The sequence below is a fragment of the Primulina huaijiensis genome, chromosome 12 (genome assembly GCF_012295235.1).
Source record: "Primulina huaijiensis isolate GDHJ02 chromosome 12, ASM1229523v2, whole genome shotgun sequence".
Lineage (NCBI taxonomy): Eukaryota > Viridiplantae > Streptophyta > Magnoliopsida > Lamiales > Gesneriaceae > Primulina > Primulina huaijiensis.
The window spans coordinates 1789244-1799732 of record NC_133317.1 but is presented as its reverse complement, the minus strand read 5'-3'; the positions used below and the strand labels follow the sequence as shown (position 1 = coordinate 1799732).

Here is a 10489-nt window from a genome sequence, read left to right as displayed (position 1 = left end):
GTATTCAATTAGGTTGCAATCGTTATATTACTTGTTTTTAACACATAATTGAAATTCTATTGTCGATTGTTTCGTGCTTTCTATGTGATTGTGTATGAAATTGACCCAAGATTAATTTTCTCAAAGTAAAGAAAAAAAATATATTACCATATTTTTAAAAGAAATGTTTTCGTTGTCGATAAGATAGAGAATATGCATCACTATTTGTTCTATCTCACATCACAATATAGACATGTAATATATATATATATAGTTTTGATATCCTGCACACCTACCGTGCACACCTATGTGAGCACCGATGAGGTGTCACTCATCCATTGGATGCGCAGTTTTTCTATATTTCATCACATCCAATGGGTGAGTGACACCTCATCAGTGCTCACATAGGTGTGCACGGTAGGTGTGCAGGATATCAAAACTGTATATATATATTATGAAATCCATCGTGAGATAATCTTACTAGTAAAAGGAAAGAACAAAAGAGTTTAGCTGGCCTCCTTCAACAATTACATCAATGGCCCCTTAATGCTTGGGACGCACAGTCAACTATTTTCTTAGATATTTAGGTGGTGGAAAATATTCAAATTTTGGCATAAAAAAACCATGGCGCAATGACCAACCTAGCTAATTGAATGTTACTCCAACACTCGTTAAGTGCACACACATGCCAAAAAGGCATCAGTACAAAGCTACCTTTTTCCTTCAATAATTTCGAGTAATAACCAATCAAAACTGTCCCCACCTTCATTTCTTCTAAAAGACGCAGAAGTGTCGTGGTATTTAATGCAGTCAAAGTAGAAGAAGGGCAGAGTAAATACACCCAATCCAATCCAGGGCATCAGAGTAGTACACGAGTGAGAGCCTGCAGGGACCATTTAGAGAAAGTGAAACGAATCAAAGACACAGAACAGATGAAGATTGCAAATCAAGATTGCATTTTTATATATATTGATAGTTTATTTTCATTCTTTGACATATAATTGACGAATATATATATCCAATGGAAAATGGTATAAAAGTGAACTATATGTACACGGTTGATTTCTAATTTTTACATGCAAATGTATGGAAGATTAGTTTAATCCAAGCGATTACTAGTTTCCGTAACGATTTCAAATGGAAGTTTAAATTAAGCAGATTTCAATGGATAGGCCTCATAGTAAAGAAATAAAGGACAGATTTTTTTTCCCAGTATCCAACAACCATCTGACATCGAACTTTAATGAAATATAGCTTGCAGATGCATACTACTCACAGATCATTAAATATTTTCACTAACTCGTTCGTTTGCTTGATACCTCTCATCGTATGTTCAAAGATAATTTCTTGTCCGAATTTAAAACTCGGATTCCGAATTCATATAGAATCTGAAAATACATTCAAAACACGAAGCAGGAATTATCAAAAGTTCTTTTTCTTTTCGAATATGAAGAGATTTCGAAGTGTGGTAGCGTAGCATGACATCATATAGTACACAAAAACAAACTATATCACACCTACAATAAGAGATACCGCCAGAAGAACACTCTTGTTCTTTACTATTACTTTTTTCGATGCATGATTCTTCACTGCATTTTCAGCACGTCCACGAGGAAGATCGCTTGATTACGGGTTTCATTTGCTTGTCTTCTTCAAGAGAAATCATTCCCAAGTGTGAAGGATCCTCCAGCATCATTTTTGCCACAAGATATCCAGCAATTGACCATGTTTGGTATTTTCTAGCTTGTTTACCAATATATCTTCCTAGTTTTCCATCATAATATTCAGGCCAGCTGTCCTTCAGCAAACGGCTCTCTGCAAGATCAATTGCTCGTCTTGCGATTTGTGGGCGTCCAACTTTAATGCAGGCAGCTGTTAGAAGCCATAGAAGCACTGCTCTCCAAATGCATAGAATGCAGTAAAAAAAGGGTCAACAAAAGGATTCAAAAGTTCTCAAATAAATTAATGACGTATGACAGCAAATTAAGAGAGTATGGCAAAAGAACCTGGCCAAGATCCTCCATTATGATAACTCCATCTCGTATTCTTTGGATCGCAGCCAGTTACAATTCGCCACTCGTGATTTTCGATTGCTGGATAAGAAATTTTTAGAGGCATTTCGCCAACCAGCTCCTCCCACCTTTCTTCTATAAGGTCCATAATAGCAGAAGCTTGGTCGGGAGTGGCAAGAGACGATAATATGGCAACACAATTTCCTAAAGCAAACCATCTAAAATCCATTCTTGCAGGACTCACGTTGCCTATAAAATAACCACCGCGTGTTGGCATAAACTCAAACACCCAGTCAGGGATTGAATCTGGAATCACATTAAACTTATTTACAGCAGTGTGGGAGTATTCTTCGGTTTTGTAGCGATATATGTCATTCAATTGTTGAAAATCAAGCCAAAAGTAACTTCTCATATGGTAGCTCAAGGCATGCAAGCGCTTCACTATTCTTTCAATGAACTCTTTGCCTTCTGCATCAGGCTTCAACATCGCCAAAGCACATCTCAGTGCCATAAAAAAGAGTGCTTGAATCTCTATAGGGTATCCATAGATTCCCTGACGAATGAAATTAAGGCAAAAGAATACAAGTTTTTAAGCGCCAGTGGCAAATAAGTACCGTTGATCTTTAACTTAAGTTTCCAAAATGGTTTCTTGATTCTTAAAAAAAACAATGAATAATATTATCAAGGTAAGGAAATCAAGGTATCTCACCATTCTACGATCAATCATCGAGCATCCATCAGCACATAGTAAAGTTGGAAATGTGTCAAATCCTTCTGACAGACACAAGCCCATAATAAGTCTCAGTCCCCTCTGGCACTCTGGTGTTTCAGCCAGAGACAGGTCTCCAGTGGATTTTGTATATGCACGAAGTAGAATAATCCACCAGAAACCAGAATCCACTGGTGCAACTCTTCCAATTGCGCTCTCACCAAAATCTGCCACTATTGTATCTGTCTTTCGAACGGGGTCATGAAGTACTTTGAAACTGGCAGGCATAACACCCTCACCAAGCTTGAATCTATCTACTTTTTTCTCCCACCCTTGAAGTTGAAGTGTCTTCAACAGGAAATTCTTAACTACATCCGGCTCACCATCCATTAAAAAGGCCAGTGCACTCGGTACAAAATCTCGAACAAAAACCTGCAGTCCATAAATTCACCGAAAAAACTTGTTTACTTCATGTAATATCAGAGTTATACGGACACCCACAAAAGTTTAATATAATTTCTACCTGGTCATAATTTAACACCTCCTCAGAAGCATGATCATAAGCAGCAATTGTGCCGACTGGTTGGCCCCGGAAGGAGACCAATGACCGGCGGAGGGCTTCCCAAGCATCAGCAACTATTGGATGTGGCTCAAATGAATTCCGAGTGGATGAAGCAGGGGTGTTCAGTGCTGATCGTCCTGGTGAATGTGCATGTTCGTAATTCTCTAAAGCTCTGGTCAGACCAATCGATAACTCACTTAGCGACCTTTCATCAAAAGATCTCTGTCTCTCTATGTTTAATCTGGGCTTATCAAGCAGCTTCGAGAGATCATAGTCGTTGAAATCAGGGATTGAGCAATATGAACTCACTTTTTTAAGTCCAGTTTCTTTAGTACCATCAATGCCACCATTCATTCCATCCACAATAAGCTTCACTTCATCCATAATCCTCTCGTTTAAACCTGAGTATCCTCTGCAACAAGAAGTAGCATTCCACAATAAGCTTCACTTCATCCATAATCCTCTCGTTTATTAGAAGATGATGGAGAAAAATGTTAAAAGGCCATGTGTCTCAGCCACAATTATTTTTCCCGCAGGATAATACACTATGCAGAAAGAGAAGCCGAGAGACTTATAAAGAAAATAGATATCTATATTAAACAGATCATTTGATATCGCATATCTAGATATAACAACGCCCAAAATGGGTGATTCTAAAAAGCACTACAAAGGGAAAAATTTCGAAAATCCAATACTAGATTATGACTCAAGAAACTAAAGAATGCGATTCATCAGCAAGAAAAGCAACAGTTCCCAGCCTAATCAACCTCCGAAGCTAACCGTACCTAAAGGTGGAGATGTAAAATCCTACAAACCACTCAATTCATTCAAATTCGTATTCCAAACTAAAGTAAATGAAAAGAAAGGGATGACGGAAAAATTATCTCCTTGTAAATCGGAAGTGGATAAAGGTTGAATTTTTTTGCCAGCTGGTAAAAAAATAAACAATCTGGACTACAGCCATCCGTAAAACGCAGAATAAGCTCATTAAAGCTTGGTAAAATATGAAAACACAGAACCACATAATACAGATGATTATAGAGGAAAACAGTGTTGAATAAAAGCATCGAGATTTATAAATAGTCCAAGAAAAATAATAGACAAAGTTCCAGAAACAACTCAGATCTAAATCCATTCGTTCAAATGATACGTACATCAAGAAACACGCAGAACACAAGTAGGCACACACATACATAGCTTCAAGAAACATGGAAAATTGGGCACGGAAACAGATAATTTACCGGCTCAGAGGCTGCCGGAGGAGTAAACAAGAGAGATGATAGAGGGCGAAAATGGAGGAGAGAGGAAAAAAATTCCATGATAAGCGGGAGCATATACTTATAGACCACTGAAGGAAGATGACAAAGATTATTATGTAATAAAGAGAAGTTAAAATTAAATAAAAAAGATATATAAATTATGCCTTTTACATTTGTTTTTGTTTGATCAATTGTATTGCATTTCATTATCATTATGTCAAATAAAAAGATTACAAGAATGTTAATCTCTCTTTCCGCAGCGCATGGGTCATGACTTATCGAGCCCTCGTAAAAATTTATAAAGAAATAATTATGTTTTTCAATATAATTTTATGAAATTGATGCTTTTTGTTAATATATTCAAATTGAGCAGGTCTCATGTGAGACCGTCTCACGGATCTTAATCTGTGAGTCGGGTCAACCCTACCCATATTCACAATAAAAAATAATACTCTTAGCATAAAAAGTAATAATTTTTCGTGGATGACCCAAATAATGGATCCGTCTCACAAATACGACCCGTGAGACCATCTCACACAAATTTTTGTCATTCAAATTATATGTGTTTCAAAATCAATCTCTATATTTATTTGAATAGATAACGATGTTTTGATCGTACGAACATTTACATGAAGATAATTGAAATGGCGTCGGCCCACAAATTTGTGATATGTTTAAATTAATTTTATTTTATAAATCTTAATATTGTTGTTTTGTGAATTTTATTTTGAGTAATATTACATATATACAACAATATTTATATAATAATTCCTATAATACAAAAAATTATATACAGAAATTCGATACAAAATTTTACGATATAATACTAAAATTTTATGATATAACTAGTATATAATTGTATTTATTATATTTTCAGCATTATTTTTTTTTAATTTTTGGGGCGGCTGTCAAATGGGTTAAAACTAATCGTCCAATTGTCCAAATCAAATTAAATATTAATTTAATGATGATTTATTATGTTGCAACTTGCAATAGATTTTATGGCTATTATTTTATATTTACTTTGCTAAAATTATAAAGTTTCTTTTTCCTTTTTTTTAATAAACATATATATGGAAATATGGAATCAGCTGTTTGCTTCTTTTTTTTTTTTCGTTTTCCTATATGTTTTTTTTTAAAAAAAAATAAATCCTAGAAAAGTTGTCTAAATTATTTTAGTTGACCGATATAAATATAATACACGAAATTCAATCCTTCAATAATATATTATATCACTCTAATAATTCAGTCCCATATGATCAAACTTCTTACTGAAATTCATCTCACGATCTACACAAAATGGGGGATTGAAGCTGAAACAAAAATGACAAAAATTTGTGTGAGGCGATTTCACAGATCGTATTTTGTGAGATAAATTTTTTATTTGAGTCATATATGAAAAATTATTAATTTTTATGATAAGAGTATTATTTTTCATTGTGAATATCGATAGGGTTGACCCGTCTTATAGTTAAAGATTTGTGAAACCGTCTCACAAGAGACATACTCAAAAAAAATATAACTGATTCGACATTTCAGCGATATTTTAGTGTTTTAAATTTAATACGAAAAAAATTTATTTTTGAACTAAGAAATAGTTTGTTAGTGTTATAATCGAGTTTCAAATCCGATTATTGTCCTCTCAAAATTCGGACATGTTTTAAAAAAAGTGAAATAAAGGGGAAGAGCATACGTCGGGGATGAAACGGCGACGTTTTTTGGGGAATTAATTTTTTTTTTCCTTTGCGTACTTTTAAATAATATTTCTATTTTTACAACTTTATTATTAATCATTTAAAAAAAAACTTTATTATTAATTTATTTTCCGACAAAAAAATTGAGACCATACAATTGTAAATTACCAGTTTTCTTTATGCAATATATATAATTTGTCGTGCATTGATTTTAATTAAAATCACCAATTTGATTGATTTGACTTGGAGTTCATCACGATTAAAATGAATGACATCACTATTATATCTGATTTGGGTTGAATTGTTCGACACTAAAATTAAATAAATTATTATTCATATTTATAATAAAACTTAATAATTTTTTTAATAATTTAAATAAAATATTCATTTTACAAAATTGACATTTTTATGATATTTAATCTCCTTTCATAATCTTGTATTCTCTTTTCATAACCGTATAACTTGAATTAAATATCAACCAGGAAGATAAGATTCAAAATTCTGTTGTGAATCAAATTTGATAAAAATTAGAATCTAAAAAATAACTATGTTATCATCGTCTTTTATTTTTTAGTCAAATACCGCGAGCTAGAAAATGTTATATATTCTGCATAAGTTTGGTATTTAATATTTCACTAAGTCCCGATAATTAAATTATTCGATTATTAATTAATCTAATGATATTCATTAACTGATTTTTTTTATATTTCTTGATTACAACGACTTATCGTCTAAAAGATAATTTTCATATATAATAAATGAGTTACGCACGATGAAAACTTAGCGGAAAAACAGCCCACTGGGATTAGTANTATATAAATGTCACAACAGAATGATCTGAGGATCTTCAAAAAAATATCAGGTTAACTTATCGAAATTATCAATGCCTATTTTCCCCCAAAGTATTAAAAAATTCGTCATATATTAGAAATTAATTACCAATTTCAATGCCTATTTTGAATTTTCCCCCAAAGTATTAAAAAAATCGTCATATATTAGAAATTACCAATTTATCGAATATTAGTTCGTTGTGATTATATTTTTAGAAAATTAAAAACTTATTTATGTATTTCAGAAATTAGCAATTTGAATTTTGAAGTTATTTGGAAACATGAATATTCACGTCAAATGTATGAGTTAACCAATGCCATTTAAGCCAACATGATACAGCCTGTACTCAAAAGAAACTTCAATTTTTTTTATGGATTAAATTAAAACTTCAAAATTTTAAATTTTTTGATGGATTAAATTAACAGAAAAACTCTTGTGACACGGTCTCACGGATCAATTTCGTAGGTCGAATCTCTTATTTGTGTCATCCATATAAAAGTATATTTTTTATGCTAAGAGTATTACTTTTTATTGTGAATATCGTTAGGGTTGACACTTCTTATAGATAAAAATTCGTGAGACCGTCTCACAAGAGACTTACTCTTAAATTAAAACTTCAAATTTACGACTGACTATGAAGTGACAAATCGATAATATTAGTGAAATTTCAGGGCCTTCGATTTCATAAATTTTTCGACTTCTGTGGATAAATACTTTAACCTATGTTCTTATTAATCGTGTATTATTTATTATCCGTCGCCATTCACGACTAATTATATTTTTATATACAAGTTGTTTATTATTGTATGCACTATAACGCAAGTGGACCAAAATCAATCACTAATGAAGGCCCAAGTTAAATATTGATTATCTGTATTATTTATTAACCAATAATTTTAGTACGACAATGAAGTTTTTATTATTATTATTATTTCCAAAACATTGTCTAAATAAATTATATTTTACATTTTATTTTTTTCTTATGTCATTTCAATTTCAATAATTAATAACTTTTACTTTTTTAAGAAAAAAGTATTCATTATCTAATTTTTCTATAAATGTTCACGCATTGCGTGTACTACAATCTGCTAATATTATACTATATTTGGATAAACTGAATTACGATAATGACTGAATTTTGGATATTTTTTGACGATTTAATCGTCATTAATATAAAAATATAAGGTCGTATTTGAAGATATGTAAAAAAAAAAAAAAACACTAATTTGAAACGATAGAGGCTAATTGAATTCTTGATTAGGCTTCACCCCGTCGTCTAAGGCCCAATAGTTAGTGAGCTGCGTCACAGGTTGTGAAGAACTGAAGATGCTTGTTCTACCGAACTTTGCATTGTCTGAGATAAAACCGTCGTAACGTATCTGACATATACCCGAACCGTATCCGATAGTGTAAAATTGAGATAAAAGATGATAATGAGTCGGGTATGAGTAAGGTCACCGATATATTTACAAATCTGGCATCTATAACAATGGTGAATCAACAAGAATTGCGTTCTTTTCTTCTTTCTTTTTTGTTTCTTTTGAATGGCAACAACTTGTGTGAGACGGTCTCACGGATCGTATTTTGTGAGACGGATCTCTTATTTGGGTCATCAATGAAAAAATATTATTTTTTATGATAAGAGTATTACTTTTTATTGTGAATATCGGTAGGGTTGACCCGTCTCACAGATAAAGATTCGTGAGACTGTCTCACAACAGACCTACTCCTTTTGAATATATATTTTCGTAACAATAAAGAAAAAAACACGAATTCTTTTCTTCTTCTTTTTTGTTTCTTCTGAATATATATTTCCGTAACAATAAAGAAAAAAACACGAGTTTATGTTCTCCATCATACAAAAACTTTGATTTCAATATCTTCAAGTCTTTGTTTAAGATTTTGACTCCATTGTTGAATATGAGTTAGCTACATTTGTAAACTGTAATTAATTTTTTTTACCTTTACTTGATAGTATACCCTCCCATTAATGTTGGTGATATTTTTGCATCGACAAAAAACTTAGGCACGAGCTGACCCCACACATTAATGGGTTATTTATTGGTCTAAAATTAAAATTTCCCAATGGGTGCATGCACCTTGTGTATCCCTTGTTACAATTAATTGAAGTTACATGTATTTTTCTTCATTGATTTCATTTTTAAATTTGTCCCCCTTAATCAAATTTATGCAAAATTGTGGATGCCTAAGCTTTTAAACTAGCCCATTCAAATTTATTTATTGTACAAAATAGATGATTTTTAAAAATATTCGTTAATTGTTCACTTATATTTCCGTATGCTATGAATATATTCCACGAATCAAATTATGGAAGATCTCGAGGGAGTGATTTTATTTTATTTTTTTTGAAAACGATTCCGAAATATTTGAAGAAAAAAGATTGGTATGGACGGATATGAGTGGATTTCACACCGACAGGTTATTTTCAAAGGGATGAATGAGTGTTGGTCCACTTTTATTGGGCTGGTTATGGGTCGTGTATTCGAGACGATGTATCAAATCGTATTACATTTTGTTCAAACAACTTCAGTTTGTACAAGTCATTACAAAGTAAACAAACTAAATACCATAAATAACAAAAAGCAATTAATCATTGATAAAAAATTTATTCATCTGTTTTTTTTATTAAAAAATCATCAATATATTGTTTTAATTATTTATCGTACACATCGATTTATTTTTTTTTAAAATAGCTGAATTGAATGTTTTATCAATGATTAATTATATTTTGTTTATGAATATTGTTTAGTGTATTAAGTTTTTAATACTTTGAAAAAACATGACTTGTTTGAGTAAATTGTACCATGATTTAAAACGTGAAATATTTTCCAGTCTATTCAGGTCAATCAGTCAACCCAAGTATTGACAAGCTTGTTGGCCACTTTCTTTTATCTTTTCTTTTATTCGAATCAGTGTTATGTGTTATATTAATTTTTTTATTGGTTTGATATTTTTATGTAAAAAATATTTTATTTTATTATGATATGATACTTATAAATAAGTGATTATATAAAATTTATTGAGATAAATAAGTGATTATATAAAATTTATTGAGACAATTTGATTTTTAGATAAATTAGAGATAAGTTAGAGAAAAAATCGAAAAAACGTACAAAAATTACTAGTAAACACACAACATCAAAGTTAGCTAAGAAATATGGTGAAAGAAAAATTGTAAAGAAACTTCGGTGTCTTGTTAACATACCAATGTCAGTTACTAGAAGGTACAAAAATTTAATATATAGATATAATATAATTAATCAAAATTTTTAACTATATATTATCGTTTAAGTTACAATGTAAATAATATCTGTCTTTACAAAATATGGGAAGGATTTTTTTGTACATGTAATTGACCAATTATTAATGATATGGACAGCAACCATTTTGTGCTGTCTCAAACTCAATACATTATATATATA

The 10489-nt window shown here is 31.3% G+C and overlaps 1 protein-coding gene across 1 annotated transcript; it reads right to left on the bottom strand.

Annotated features, from left to right (window-relative positions):
• Nucleotides 1-1398: 1398 nt before the first annotated feature.
• On the bottom strand, nt 1399-4631 carry LOC140989972 (probable alkaline/neutral invertase D). Its single transcript, XM_073459552.1, has 5 exons — nt 4504-4631; nt 3224-3674; nt 2701-3132; nt 1986-2544; nt 1399-1872 (listed from the first exon to the last, which is right to left on the bottom strand). Exons 2-5 carry the CDS (start codon nt 3644-3646, stop codon nt 1577-1579), a joined length of 1710 nt encoding a protein of 569 aa, XP_073315653.1. The 5' UTR covers nt 3647-3674; nt 4504-4631; the 3' UTR covers nt 1399-1576.
• Between the last annotated feature and the right edge of the window lie 5858 nt (nt 4632-10489).